The sequence below is a fragment of the Carassius carassius genome, chromosome 13, assembly GCF_963082965.1.
Source record: "Carassius carassius chromosome 13, fCarCar2.1, whole genome shotgun sequence".
In the NCBI taxonomy this organism is placed as follows: Eukaryota; Metazoa; Chordata; class Actinopteri; order Cypriniformes; family Cyprinidae; genus Carassius; species Carassius carassius.
Window position 1 is genome coordinate 5074724 of NC_081767.1, and position 15504 is coordinate 5090227.

At 42.6% G+C, this 15504-nt stretch overlaps 1 protein-coding gene across 6 annotated transcripts; it reads right to left on the minus strand.

The window, feature by feature from the left end:
• Positions 1-393: 393 nt before the first annotated feature.
• LOC132155883 (BRD4-interacting chromatin-remodeling complex-associated protein-like) lies at positions 394-14825 on the minus strand. Of its 6 annotated transcripts, none has more exons than XM_059564635.1 (15): positions 14644-14825; positions 13121-13166; positions 12966-13011; positions 12393-12458; positions 10158-12170; positions 9813-9998; positions 5262-5888; positions 4763-4967; positions 4601-4683; positions 4347-4472; positions 4203-4252; positions 3789-3937; positions 3584-3678; positions 3391-3496; positions 394-3230 (listed from the first exon to the last, which is right to left on the minus strand). In XM_059564635.1, the coding sequence occupies exons 1-15, from the start codon at positions 14798-14800 to the stop codon at positions 1552-1554; spliced, it is 5634 nt and encodes a 1877-aa protein (XP_059420618.1). In that variant the 5' UTR covers positions 14801-14825; the 3' UTR covers positions 394-1551. The 6 variants fall into 6 exon arrangements, with proteins under 6 accessions (XP_059420618.1, XP_059420619.1, XP_059420621.1 ...); XM_059564636.1 differs by having other exon boundaries at positions 3391-3493; positions 14644-14821; XM_059564638.1 differs by lacking the exon at positions 14644-14825 and adding an exon at positions 14515-14605.
• Between the last annotated feature and the right edge of the window lie 679 nt (positions 14826-15504).

Below are 15504 nucleotides of genomic sequence, written 5' to 3' on the forward strand. Positions count from 1 at the left end.
TGCTAAGGTGGAGTCAAGCGTTTTATAGGGAGAGTCCTTCATTTACATAAAGTACTGCCTGCAAACATGAGGGTGTGGTGGTACTTGTCTTTCAGCAGACGCTGCACCATGGGGCGATGTATTCCATTATGATTTTGTTGGCTTTTGTTTGATCTAAGAGATCTGTTTGCAGAGCAGATGTTCACGTGACTCTTGACGTGACAGACCACCTTTGAGAGACTTGGCAGATCATCTATATTGTGCTCTGGTGCGCCTCTCTGACCCGATTAAGCAATGCCCCCTACTGGCCAGTAAGATCAATACATATAAACAATGAAGTTAAACCTCTTACTGCTGTCAGCCTTAAAAATAAATCGATAAAACAAGTCAAATGGCAAAGAGAAACAAGTGTGATTGTTTCATAAAAGAAGCAAGGTTTAATTTACAGTTTTACTAAATGTACAGTTTTTTTTTAAAAAGTGTCATTATACACAATAAATACAATACAAAATTAATCTGTAGTACTATACTTCAAGTTCTTACATTTCTATTTTTTTTTCTTTACAACATTATTGTTCTTTTTTTCCATGCCATTGCTTTTGCTGTGTTTGCTTCTGAACGGTTTGAAGATCATTCAGTGATTTGATCATAAATGTGTAAAAGTGTCTGAACATACGCTTACAAAAAACAAACAACAACAACAACAACAAAAAAGGCATAGACTAAAGGAGGCTTTGTGTCTGGGAACTTTTCACACTCGGGGATGCAAAAACTTTTCAAATTTTTCACTTTTCCTTCCCAGGAAAATCATATAAAAACATTTTTTATTAAAAGGGTGACCACATTTGCTGTGCTGTGTATGTTTGATTTGTAAATGTGCTCTTGATACTGGAATGCTTTTAAAGGTCAAGAGATTTTCTACAGTTATGGTGACTTTTCTGTTTGTGAATGCTTCATTGTTAATTCCTCTAGCTGGAAAAGCAAAACCAGAGATTTCTTGTTTTTGGGGAGACAGCACTATACTACTATGAATTAATGAACCTCTACACAGTGATCACCAGTTCCCAAAAACTGAATTCCATGGCAAAGCAGGACCATTTTAAACAAAGGGAGAACTGATCCATTAGTCTCTTCAAAACGAATTCTCCAAAATAACCAAATGAACTACTATTTGATATGACAGTTTTCATGATATCACTTAAAAAGTTCCTGCAATCCGCATACGTCACAGTAATTATAAACATTATTTATTAACAGAATGGTCATATATTTTTGTTTCTCACAAGTTGAGAGAAATCTTAAATTGGGAAACTGACAAAGGAACCATCCCAGATTCGAACCTAGGGGGAAAAAAACCCAGAGGGACAAATTTTGAAAATCATATCAAAGTGCACTTTTTATACTCTAGAAAGTACACTTAAAGGGCCATATGTAAACCAAAAGAACACATTTCATCAGCACAAACCACAGACAAAAAGCAAACACAGCTGATCATGGGAAAAAGTGTCTCCGTTTGCTTCCCCTGTCCATTGACATCCTGCTTTTCAGTCTTTCAGTCAACCCAAAGGGTTGTTATCTACTGTGCGTCTGTGAAACCAAATTTCCATTTTGTCCTCGGCCCCCTACCTGTGGATGCTGGGACATGGGGGTGGATGAGGATGGCGTGGAGAGGGGAGGCATGGACTGTCTGTAGGAAGGATGGGTTTGGTGCTGATTAGGCAGGCTCTCCCCATGAACCCTCGCTAATGCCCCTTTCCCTGAGCCTCCATGTCCATGGCCCTGTTGGAGGTTCAGTATACTGTCTATGGCACACTGCAGGTGCTCATTCAAAGAGTCGTCAGGCGGCGGGCTGCCGCTGGAGAAACTTGCATTGTCCATATCCGGAGAGTCGGACTTACAGCGTTTGGCAGGAAGTGTGAAGTCTCTTGTGCAGGAAGACTCACCAGGAGAAGGTGGACCAGGGGCATGCTGATCCATCCTAAAGGTACCCCTTCCACCCTCTCGATTTTTGCTCCCTATGCCCCTCAACCGTCCCAAACCACCACCTTCCTCTGCCTTGTCCTCATCCTCTTTGTCTGAGAAATCTCGGTGATGTTGGTATGCATTTTTGATGCCACGGTAGAGGACATCCTCTACTGCTGCAAGGCTCTGTGACTCTACATGGGAGTGAGACTGCCCATGTCCGCCCTGCCTCTCTAGTTTCACGCTGGCTATCACAGTCCGTTCAGGTTGAGGGGAAGAACCTTGTGGCTGGGGGGAATAAGTAATAGGGGGTCCTGCTGGTACAATGGGCAATGGGTCTCCACCTCCTCCTGGTACTCCTGGCCTGCGACGTGGACTAATGTTCTCACGGTATGTCTTTCGAAGCGGGAGGCGACAAGTGGTAAGTGGAGGAGTTGCTGTGGAAACTGGGTTCCGTTTAACTCCACCTACCTCGTGGTGTTCCAGAGTGCCGTTCATCTGAGCCGTAGATGTGGAAGGGGACGATGAAGACCAGGAGGAGGAAAATGAAGGTGTAGGTCCACTTGAGGAAGTTGCGCTACTGGGGGCGGAGCCTGTCTGTGTGGTTACTGTAGTGACAGTGGAAGAGGGGGTGGGGTAAGACGTTGGGGGAGGAGTTCTAATGACTGTGGTGGGTGGGGTTACATGGGTGGGCTTGACTTTCTGCGGCTGCTCAAGGGGCGGTGGTTGTGGAGTGAGTTGGGATTGGGAGTGGGAGTGGACTGGATCTAAAGCAGTGTTGTGAACCACCTTACTAAGTCCGGCCTCCTGTTTGATCTTCAGCTTCAAACCTATACGCTGGCGTGCCTCGTAGGTCTTGATGGGCGGTTTGCTGGTCCGCTGGGGAATCGCAACATCATCGTCGTCATCAGCAGGACGGGAGGATGGAGTGCGGCTGAAGGAGGCACTTGGCGTGACTGGCTCTGCACATGGCCGGACCACGGGAGCAAGTGTAGGGGTGGAGCTGGTGGACCAGGATACCGATGCTCCCCCTCCACCTTGTTTGATCACCAGCTTGGTAGGAGGGAAGAGGGCAGGGGTAGAAGCAGGTGTCGGGGCAGCAGCTGGAGTAGGTCCAGAGGTTGGGGTTGGAGCAGGGGCAACAGCTGCAGCAGGAGAAGGTGTGACTGCCACAGGTTGACCTGCGCCTGCTGTTGCTGCTGCTGATGCGGTTCGTACAGAACTCAGCTCCACCTGTACAGGTCTCACAGCACTGGTGTCCAGCAAACAGGAATTGGCCACAAATTCTTCTGCAAAGAGTAATAGATGAAAGTGATTAAATATCACACCATCAGAAAACACACTGTTTGATCCCATTTAGAATTTACAAGCTATTGGTCAAGTTACTGTCACAGTGGTCATGAAGTAGTTTCATGACAACTTTAACTTGTATTGAACCTTAGTCATTACCTGGTTTCTCCTTGGCCAGAACCCTGTCCTGACTAAGAGCAACCTTCTCCTCCTGAATGAACATCCGGTCAATCATAACCATCTCTGCAGAGGGACCCAGCCTCTGCTCAAGGTAGCAAACACAGAAGATGCCAATGAATTGAAGGCTCATTAAGTTCCAAAAGGGGTCAAGTGGGTGAGATTTAAATGATACCTTTGACTCCTCAAAAAGCAAGTGACGATATTTATCCACCATTGCTTGCGTGCGCTTCAAGAGATGGCATGAGGCATTCTCAAATTCATCATCCACTGGGCAGAGAAACGTAAAGCAAGAGTTACACAGGAGCCATAAAGGGGGTGCCACACAACTACACTATAGGACCGTAAAAGAGTGTTCCCAAAGAGTTATGAGCATTTACCTTTGCAGTAGTCTTCCGGGGATGAAGCCATGCCTTGGTACAAGTGGTACGGCAGCAGTCGATGAAGTGTATCCTCAAATGAGTGGAAAGGAGAGCTGTAGTCAGGATGGAGAACCGAGCCTTGCTGTTTTCGCAGCTGTTCCAGCATTCTACAGATATACAAGCATGTGAGTGGGAAAACTGCTCATCTTATAAAAAAATAAAAAATATTAGGCCTAGTGCAAACCAACTAGCAGTTCAAATAAATGGCTTCAAATCTTGCATGATGCATACTTAATGATTTGTGGTAAATGGCTGGCAAACAGTTTTAGAGTACTAATCCCTTAAATGCCACTTTCTCATAATTTATAGGCTTATTCTTGGTTTTAACTAATAACATTGCCAATTTAAGCTATTTATATATGTATATATTACCTAGCTTCTTTGCTTGGTTCCATACTAAAAGGCCTTTTTAATGTGGAAGTCTGAGAAAAGACAAGAGATAATAAAAGATTACCACAAATAAGACATAATCCAGTTCTCTCTAAAAGTCTTATGTAATGTTATTATGAATCTTACCTGTGTTTGAAGAGCAGGTGGTGGAGGTGCGGGCATTTGAGAGAGTGCAGTGCCTAAAACCTGTATCTGCAAACCTCCTTTACTCAGAGTCAGACCACCAACTGAATTTATGACTCCTGGCTTTGCCTGCAAACCAGAGTCAAGAGAGTGTTAAAAATTTAGTAATGATAATTCTGCAATATCTTTACTACAAAGGTAAATTATCCAGCTGTAAACTACAGTAAAAAAAACAACAACAACTATATTTCTCTCACCTGAACAGCCTGCGCAAGGTTTTGAGTTGTGATTCCCTGGTTCACTGTAGTCCCAGCAGAAAATACTTGAGTGTCATTTGCACCTAAGGTGAAGACAACACACTATAAACATAGCAATGTTTGAAAGTGAACATCTAAAGAATATACATATGGGATTCCCACCTGTAGTAGAGGACTTGACAAGCACAGACTTCTGCTGCAGAAGGGACTGGACTGGTGCTTGGTTGGTGCCACTTGTCGTTGAAGTTGCAGCTTGGACTGAATGCTGATCTGGCATTTTGTTGAACTGGTTGATGGCCTGTTGCTGAGAGGCCTGGGCTTGTGCCTGAGCTTGCTGCTTAGCCTGGAGAAGAATGTTTTGTTGGACCTGTATAAATCACAAGCACACATACAATAATTTTAGTAGAGTACACATGAAGAAAAAAAAAACAATTATGGAGATTTGTAAGAGCAGGAGCTCTTACCTATTACCTATTTTCTTTTCATAGTAAGTAGTCTTGCCCACAGTCGCACCTATTAAGCTCTGCTCTATATAACGGTGAATTAACCATCCAAAATGTGCATATGGCTGATTTGGTCAGGAATTTTCATTTTAGTGCAAACTTTGTTATTTCACAATCAGTTAGAACACAATATAAAGGCTAAGAAGATGACGTAATACCTGGTGAAGTTTTTCCAAAAGCTGCTTTTGCTGAGGAGAGGGCTGTGTGATGGATGACATAGTCTGCAGCTGCGCACTGACCAGTTGAAGGTGATGCTGCTGTTCTGCAGTCAGCCCCGGCACCACCGTCACCTGCTGTTTCACCACTGCAGCTGGAGGAGAGCTCACAGCAGCCTGGAACTGGAACTGTGCAGGAAGTGGCTGCGGAGGCTTCGGTGAACAGGAGGAAGGAGGTATGTCTGTCTGCAGGGCAGTAGGCTGAGTCTGAGGAAGAACTTGAGGCTGGAGCTGCACTTGTACTTGCTGAGGCTGCTGCTGCTGTTGAGGTGGAGGAGCTGGCTGTGGAGAACCTCCGATCTGATTGTGTATGATAAAGAGAGACGGTAGAGAGGACGGCGTGCAGGAGCGTGAGGGAGTCTGTGCCTGAGACGGAGGCTGCGGCTGTGATGGAGGCCGAGACTGTTGGTGCTGGTGAGGAGACTGGATCTGCTGCCCGATGGTTATGGGAGAAGCTTGGGCAGGTTGAGGACTGTCAGTCAGGGTGGGTGTTGGTGCAGGGGTGACCACAGGCTGAGATGGGGAGGCGCTTTGGATCTTTATAGACTGTGAATGTGCTGCCGACGGAACCTAGACAGCATAAAAAAAAAAGAGGAGGAGGAAGAGAGAAAATGGTCAATGGATGTTTGGTTAATCAGCCAGTTCATATTTACAATTCATCATTTTTTGGAAAATGTATTTTTAGGGATGCACTGAAATTTAACCAACAGAAAATGACACCTTAACAATACAATAAATTTTTTTTCAATAAAATCATTTCAACAGCACTATTAAAGTGAAAAACACCTTATCAATCTAACATTTTGCAATACTGACATTTGAACTTCAATTCGGCACAGAAAAAAAAAAAATCGACATACACCATGTTCCAAATGATTATGCAAGTAACATGTCAGCAGGATTTCATTAAAATAAATATTCAGGTTTTAATTTTTTTCAAAGAAAGTTTGTGTTTTTTATTTCTCATGTTTTAAGATTACTGGTATCAATCTTAGAAAGGTTAGTTAATTAGTTGGTGATCAGTCAGGTGAACTTAGTTAAAGGGAAACCTACTTAAAGAGGATGTGCCACATTATTAAGCAAGTCACAGTTCTCATGCAATACAGGGAGGAAGAAAGATCTTTCTGAAGATGAAAGGTGCCAATTAGTGCAATGTCTTACAAAAAGCATGAAAAAAATTGATATATCGCAAAAACTGAAAAAGAGATTATCAAACTGTCAAAAGATTTGAGAGTAATTAAAAGCACAGAAGAATTGTGCAAATAAAGGCTTATTAAGAAAGGTCAGACAAATTGTTATTAAAAGGGCAGCCACTGTTGAGCAGCAAACAGGTATTTAAAGCTGCTGGCGTCTCTGATGTCCCAAGAACATCTCGATGCAGGATCCTTCAGAGGCTGGCATTTGTGCATAAAGCTGCATTTCGACCACCCCTAAGAGTAAAGTTTGCAATGGCCTCAGGATTACATAAAGACTAATTTTCAAACAGTTCTATTCAACGATGAATGCCGTGCTATGCATGACAGTCCAAAATTATTGATGGAGTTCTGGATGGTTGGTGAATGGCCAACCTGTTCCAACAAGAATAAGACATCAGCAAGGAGGTGGTGGAGTGATGATTTGGCCTGGAATATTGGGAAGTGAAATGGTAGGTCCCTTTAGGGTCCCTGAAGTGTTAAAATGACCTCTGCACGATATGTTCCTAATAAACCATTTTGTGCTATGGTATAGAAAGAAGAATCGTGCCTTCCAAAATATGATTTTCATGCAAGATAATGCACCATTCCATGCTGACAAAAACACTTCTGATTCCTTGATTGCTATGGGCATAAAAAGAGAAAAAATAATGGTGTTGCCACCATCCTCCTCTGACCTCAATCCTATTGAGAACCTTTGGAGCATCCTTAAAGTGAAGATCTATGAGGCTGTGCAGCAGTATACCCCCAGACAACAGCTCTGGGAGGCAATACTGGCATCTTCAAATGAAATACTGCCAGAAACTATGTATGGACTTAGAAGTTAAATGGATGAGAGTATTGTTAAGTCATCTCCAAGAAGGATGCATATGTTGATATGTAACTTGAACTGTAAAAAGGCTTTTTGTTTTAAATTGTGTTTATTTTTGGAAAAATTATCTGTCCATGCAGTACATGCAACATTATCAATTCTTTCACATGTAATAATTTTTAAAATAATAGTTGAGGATTAAATTAATCCTTATTCATACTGACTGATTCAGGCAAAAATGGCATGTGCATTATAATTTGGAACACGGTGTAAAATAGGAGAGATGTATTCAGGAAGATATGGATTTTCAAATGTATTTGTTTGAGACTTTTCCTCACTTCTCTGAAAGACTTTATCAGTTTTAGATGATGGATAACCTCATCACAAACCAGAACAGTTTACAATCACTGAGTGAATTAAGGCAGGACGTCTGTAAAAACATATCAAGTAGTGAAGCTGAGACACTATACAACAAGCAGATGAGAACAGCAGAAAAGACAAAACAAGGCTTAAAGGGATAGTTCACCCCAAAATTCAAATTCTGCAATTAATTACTTACACTCATGTCATTCCAAACCCATAAGAACTTTGTTTCTCTTCGGAATAAATATTAAGATATTTTTTATGAAATCTGAGAGCTTTCTGACCCTGCATAGACAGCAAGGCAACTGACACGCTCAAGGCCCAGAAAGGTAATAAGGATATCATTAAAATAGTCCTTGACATGACATCAGTGGTTCAAATGTAATTTTATGAAGCTATAGGAATACTTTTTGTGCATTAAAAAAAAAGACTAACATGGAAGACAAATTGTTGAATGAAATTGTTATTTTTGCTTTCTTTGCGCACAAAAAGAATTGTTGTAGCTTCATAAAATTAAGGTTGATCCACTGATGTCACATGGCACATTTTAACGACGTCCTTACTAACCTTTGTTCCAAAGAAAGTTTTTGCGGGTTTGGAATGACATGAGAATGAGTAATTAATGACAGAATTTTCATTTTGGGGTGAACTATCCCTTTAAAAAGATACACAAATTCGAGGTGCTTCTGAATATATTCTACATTTTTCAATTATTCATTTTAGGAAATGGCAGAACATCAAGTAACACTAAATGGCTTCATATTTCAGGGTGTTTTCCATTTAATTTTAGTCAGTTAATACATTAATGTCCTAATGATGAGAATATTAATAGCAAGAATTTCTTTATATTACTGTTGCACAGTTCAGGTTCACAATCATTTTTAATATATGCAAATGGTACCAAAAGAATAAGAAAAACAAAACAGTATCTGAGTTTCAGTTTCAACCAAGAATTTCACTTCAGTGCATCACTAAAACAATGACTAACTTGCAATCATACCTATAAAGTGCAAAAAAAAAAAAAAGAAAGAAAAACTCCACAAAAATGTAGGTGGAATAAAAAACACCACACAGCAACAAGCAACAATAAATACAAGTAGGATAATACAAAAGCAAGAAATAATAGAAAGGAAAAATATCTTCAAAATGGGAAAAAAGACAGTTTTCATAAAGACTACAACAGCTGAAAGACTAAAATGTACACAATATCTAAACTGTACATAAGGTATTCCTCTAACAGATTTTTTTTTTTTTTAGGGGGGGGGGGGGGGGGGGTTAAGACAACTGACATGAGGACAATTTTTGCAAAGAACAACAAAAATTGGTTCACAAAGAACAGACAAGAAATAAAAATAGTAAAAATCTAAACTAAAACAGATTTGCTGGTAGAGGGCAAAGGTAATTCAGGGCAGCGAGCAAGTGATCAAGATCAAATCTTTGAAAGTGATCTTCAAAGGAATTAATTTAATTCATTTTGGGGATGCTGGGTGGAGGTGGGAGGGGGGACTGATCGAGGATAAAGACAGCAGTTACCGAACATGAGGGTAGCATAAGTAGTAAGTAGACAATGTTAATATGAATGGACAGAGTGAGCGGCAAAGATTTACAGAAGCGAAACTAATAGGAAGAGCCATATGGGAAGATGCATGAAGATTATGCAAACACACAAATGAAAAATAAAGTCCCTAGAGTTTCATTATTGCATGTGACACCATTTGAAAAGCAACAACTGCACTGCACTGTTATTTGCAAAAACCCATATCCCAGTGAGTGGAAGCTTCCTACTCATGCAAATAACAGCTGGAAATAAATAAATATTGAGGGCAAGGTATAGCGTGCAATAATAGTACTGATTAATGGACAAAATAAACCCATTACACTATAATTATAGTATCAATGAAAGAAACGGATAACAGTGCAGATTGCAGAAAGAAAGACCTACTAAAAAAACAGGCAAAAACAAGAGTGAGAATGAGTACAAGAGAAATAAAAAGGAACCCAAGCCTGAGCAATGACAGTAGGAAGACAGAGAATTTCTGGGAGAATTCTGCTGGGAGACAGAGGTCAATGCGCAGCAGTGGCAGCAACAAGTGGGTGGGGCTTAGTACGGAGCTTGAGCTCATCTACCTTGTTAACCACTGTTGCCATGTGGGCGGGGCCAAGGGAGGGGCTGGGACTCTGCCTCTGCCGAGTCTCAGCTAACAAGTTGTCATGGCTTGAAGGGGTGGGACCAGAACTGCTGCCGCTGACGATAACAGATGCAGGTACACCCACAGCTGCAGGTGGGTTTTTTCCTGCTTGCTGCTGTCGGTCCTAATATGGGTACATTTATCAGTTCAGGAATGTGAGTGGTAAAACAATCATCCAAACTGGTCAGAGGTCAGCTTGGGGATCAAATGTTGTTATGTTAGCTTATTAGCAAAGATACACAGTTTGAAAACAAGAGATAAGGTTTAAAGAGAGCACACTGACCTGCTGCAGGAACATTTGAAGAGACTCCTGACTAAGGATCATGCTGGAACCAGGTGATGTGAACAACACCTTTCCTGGGCTGTGCTGGGCCTGAGGACCCAAACCCACCATTGAGGGTGTGGATGTGGCCATAGTTGGGGATGGAGATGAAGAAGAAGGAACCGAAGATGCTATTGAAACTGGTGGAGTCGTCTGAACCGTGAGAATTGAGGATTGCAGTTGGGTCTGTGCTGGTTGAGCAGCAGGGTCCGTAGAACCGCCCAAAACCGTGATACCTTCTCCTGTCTGGCATGGTGCCATGGCCGTCGATCCGCTGCTACCGTTATTAGGGATGCCACCAGATTGCTGCAACGTCTGTAAACTGACTGCTGGGCTAAGGCTCTCCACAGACAGGGAATTCTGTATCGGCATGCCCTGGATGAGCGTTTGTACGTGGCCCGTTACCGGATGGGCTTGTGTCTGTGTTTGTGCCAAGGACACCGGCATTTGGAACAGTGTGGGCTGACCCATCTGACCAGACTGGAGCTGGATGTGTCCAGAGAGAATATGGGCGGCACCAGGGTGCCCCTGTGAGGCCAACACCTGACCCAGGTTGATGTTCTGATTGGCTGTCAAGATCTGATTAGCGATTATCTGCCCCCCAGGCCCCTGACTAGTAATAATGTGACCCCCAGGATGCTGAGTCAGGATCTGACCTCCTGCCTGAAGCCCCGGTAACAGGAACTGGTGGTTTTGGCCCTGCAGGACAGTTTGCGAGGGAATGACAATGCTGCCCTGCTGGTTTAACAAGTGAACACTGTGGCACAGTGGTTTGCCCGATGTTTGGGGGCCCTGTTGCTTAAAGAGTGCTTGAGAAAACTGTGTTCCCTGCGACGTGGCCTGTGTGCTCAAAACTACGTTTGAGCCAGGCTTCCCGAGGAACGTTACATTCTGACCAGCTGATACTGGGATTTGCTGCACCCCCAGAGCCTTATTAGTATCATTTGGCAAGGCATGTGGAGCAGGAAGCTGTTGGTGTTGCTTGAAGACTTTGGGTTGGATGGGACCCCCTTGCGGAGGTTTGGGCTGTATAGGCGTTGGCGTTCGCTGGATGATGACATTCTGCATAATTTGGCCTTGAGGCTGGGTTTGAGATCCAATTCCTGCACCCAAAGAGGCATTACCAAAACCCACAATGCCACCAGCAGTGGCCATTGTAGTTGCGCTGTTGTTGGTATTTGTGTTGCTTAAGCAGACAGCCGGCCCATTTAAGGCAGGGGACCCTAGAGTAGCCTTGCCCCCTTGAATTAAAAGTCCACCTCCTGAACTCAAAACCGAGCCTCCAAGCCCAGCCTGCGTTCCAGCGCTTGCTGCCTCAGGCCCAGGTTGATGCAGTTGATAGCCACCCATGGTTTTTGTCAAAATCTGCTGCCCAGATGGATTTATAGTCATTACAGTGGGTTGGCCCACAACTTGAATTTGTCCAATGCCCAACGGTCCAGACTGACTTCCATTCGGCAAGGCCTGAAGGCTCGAAATAGGTTGAAGGGTTACATTTCCAAGCCCGACTTGCTGTACGAATGGCTGGACACTGATAGCTTTGTTCATGACCTGGGGTTGTAGCTGCAGGCCTGGATGTGCCAGGACTGAGCTGAGCATGTCTGGGGTGGCATTAGAGGTTGCAGTAGGGGTGCCTTGGTTTGGAAAAATCTGAGTTGGACCTCCAATGCCCACCCCAGACAGGCCAGCATCAGGTTGGACCACCTGCGTAAGGCCAGTTAGCCCAAATTGACTGAGGTCAAGCTCAGCATCTGCCTCTTGAAGGCTCTGTTCTGTGATGTTAGCCTCTGCCAGGCTCTGCTTCAAAATGTCACAAGGCTCATGATTTGTCCCAACACCATTGCTTCCGTTGTCTCCTCCAGGCGATCCCCCCAAGATGTCATCTTCCAGGAAGTCCAAATCAACGCTGACTCTTGGAAGGCCTGGCTCATTTGTCGACAGCTGAGCCTGTGGCTGGACCTCAGGTACATGGCCCTGGAAGAGACAGAGATACCAATGTTAGCCATTCATCCTGGCCACACATTCAGAAGAATGAAGGAATAAAATGGCAGGTGTGTATCTGGGATGGTCACAGGCCTCTGGGACTGACTACTGTAGATGCAGATCTGGTGCGCAATTTATCTGAGGGCTGAGGAACACGTCCTACAAAAAAAGGATGGAGACAGGAGGACAGCACAAATGGGGGATATTACTCACCCCAGTGCTGGAGAAGAACGAGCTGGAAGGGTCACTTGAGCCATCCAAAAGGTCATCAGTGTCCAGCTACAGACAGACATACCCAGGATAGGACAGGCAGAAATCACCACAGCACACAGACAGACGTGTTAAAGCATCAGGGAGCAGATGCATAAGGGGCAAATAGGCAGACAAAGAAGGAAAAGCAAGGAAGAGCAAAGTGAGGACAGTGCACCAATTAACCAGAACAAAATACAGGCATAACAAGGTTAAAAGGCCAAGCAAATAGGAAAGAAAACAGGAGTCAAAAGACAGGAAAATTAGATTAGTATGTTATATATGTGAATAAACCGAAGAGGAAAAAATTCAGGAGTGAAATTAAGAGGAGCAGTTATGTTCTAAAGAAAAGATCAATAAGCTGGACAACCGGTTTAGGGGCAGAAATGTAAAAATAACCCGGAGTAGGAAGTTCAGTGTGTTCAGTGTTTTTCTGTGATGTATCTGCGTTACACGTTCAAAGTGGGATTTCTGCCTTGCCCATCAGTGAAGCTTGCAAAAATCAGATATTTTTTTCTTCCCAATTTCTGTACTCACTTGTGTTTCTGATCCATGAAGAAAATCATTGAGTGCTTGTGGGTCACTGTACAACAAGAAAGATGTTATTCAGCTGGGTTTATGCACAACCAACATACAAACTTGAAGTGATGGGCAAGTTAACTATCATTTTTGGTGCAACAGAGTGAACTTACCAAATTACATCTAGCAAGCACCTGCCATCTTCATCATCCATGTCAACTGTTTTTTTTTTTTTATAAAAATGCACAAACATTAGGGCTGAATGCTCACAAACATTACAAAGAACTAAAAGGCAAATACTTCCTAAGTAATGAAATGTAGGTCATTTAGTCAATTTATTTGAATTAGACCATGCAGACTAATGAAAACAAAGCAGAATAATTAGCAGAAAAAAAATCATGAAAAGTAAACCGTTTCAAATACTATCCATTTCAATCTAAAGAAAATAAATCACACTGCTGAGAAAAATGCTAATAATATTAAAAGCAGACTGCAACGTAAAAGCAAATGCTGCGAGGTAAACCTTGGTTAGTGAGTGGCATGTGTCAAAAAATACAATAAAAAAAGAAACATACAAACAAGTCAGCAAGTTTTTGGCATTATCGTAACATATATCAAATTTAACAAAGAATGAAGCATGAAATTAATATGAACCCATCATTAAGTTGCTCTGCTGAAATACATTCGAAAACTGAAACACTAAACTGATCGATTCAGGTTCAATACGTGCACATTTTCACATCCTTTGAAAGCAGAAGATGAACTTTCGCGCACTGTCTCTGTAAGCGCGAGACAAGTCGAGAGAAAAGCGCGCGCATCACCTCACACCGTCTCACAGACAGAAAACAAACAAGAGAGCCAAGTATCAGGATTTACAGACTCGCGCGCAACAAATTTCAAGACTTTGGGCGAGTCGCTGTGCTGTTCGCGGTCACATTCTCGATCTAAACAAATCGAAACCACGAAATGAGGACGAGGTAGGCGGGGACGCCACTAATATTTGTTGGGGCTAAAACGGTCTCCCCAAAGAGCACTCAGACCATCATTAACAAACATCAGCGAGCACTTCTACTGTCAGAGACTCGTTTTCGCGTATTTTGAGAGCAGCCCGCATCAGAAGAGCTGCACCGGAGACGTGAATGGACACTCTGGACCTGCAGGACACGGCGATTATTTCTCGCATTTGTAAAGCTGTAATAACTCGCTCGACATTCCCTCTCGTGCACATGCTTTTATCTGCAAACATTGGACAAGTTTCACCGCACAGCACGCATTTAATTCGTCTTTTTGACGAGATTAAGTTAGCTGTGGCTAGCTAGCTTCCTAGCTCTAATATGTGCGTTTACAGACGCAATACGAACAAATCTGACAGTAACTGACTGTAAGCACTTAGCATTTCTGCCGTAAGAGCGCATTCACTTAAGCCAATGCACACAATTTGTTAATATTTAGTGTTCGCGCTCCAATTTATGCAATTGCGTAGCCTATCTTTATCCCTGCTAAATATGAGTTTATGTTGGAATACTCTTGGATCAGGGGTATGTTTGGGAATTCGCTGTAAAATCACCCTGTTCGCCGAGCTGTGCAGCGGGCCGGCTGTATGAAGCAGGAGGAGGCGATGTCTGCACGCGAATGTTGCAACGTTGCAGTAGTTATTGAGAATTAAAGAGAAATTGCTACATTGTATCAAACTTACCCGAGACGATAGAGGTGCAGCGCGCGGGGTCTCCAGTACGGCCCTGCACGGGCTCCGCCTCAGGACCCAACACAAGCAGGAAACAGAGGCCCGCCGCGATCGCCTGATTATTAGATAATACCACACTAGTTGTTGATATTACTGCGGCAATACGCATTTGCCCTCTTACATCGACACGATATTATGCAGTATTTGTGTACGGGTTCCCTGTAAAAGTAGGGAAATATTGCGCTTTATTAAATTGAATAACATTATCTGGTTTCGCGGTTGTAAACATAGGATACATCGTCCAATAACAATAGTTTAACCTTGATATGAACAACAATATAGACCAGGTAACACATTCTCTAGACATTGATATTTCGATAATTTTATACTTAAGCTAGACTGTAACTTTAGATTTTTTATAATTTAATTGCTTTATCTATCTATATGTATATCTATCTATCTATCTATCTATCTATATGTATATATGTGTGTGTGTGTGTGTGTATGTGAAAATTGAAAAAAGATTTAAAGTTTTTAGTTGTATACGCATATTATTTTAAGTAAAAAATAAATCCCATTCAGGTTTCTGCTCGGAAAAAATAATTGGTGGGATTTAAAAGAACACATTATTTTGGTCAAATAATGTTTACTACAGTAAAGTTCTGTTTTCTACTATTTAATGTTTATATGTATATGACACTAATTGCATAAAGTTTGTGATCATCCTCTCTAAGAAGAACCTTTTCCCACAGTAGTGAGATGCCACTAAAGTTGGACTCTCTCCACAATAACAAACAGGCGGTTGTCTCTACAGCTTCACCTTGGGTCCGGATGTTTTTATGACAAAGGAGTCTGTTTTGATGAAACACAGGG

Bases quoted from the DNA above. Each gene is read 5' to 3' on its own strand.
- LOC132155883 (XM_059564635.1), bottom strand. From the start codon at position 14,800: ATGCGTATTGCCGCAGTAATATCAACAACTAGTGTGGTATTATCTAAT. The intron at 13,012-13,120 runs GTAAGTTCACTC...CTTGTTGTACAG, and splicing joins TGCTTGCTAGATGTAATTTG to TGACCCACAAGCACTCAATG. The intron at 3,938-4,202 runs GTAATATATACA...GTATATCTGTAG, and splicing joins GAACCAAGCAAAGAAGCTAG to AATGCTGGAACAGCTGCGAA.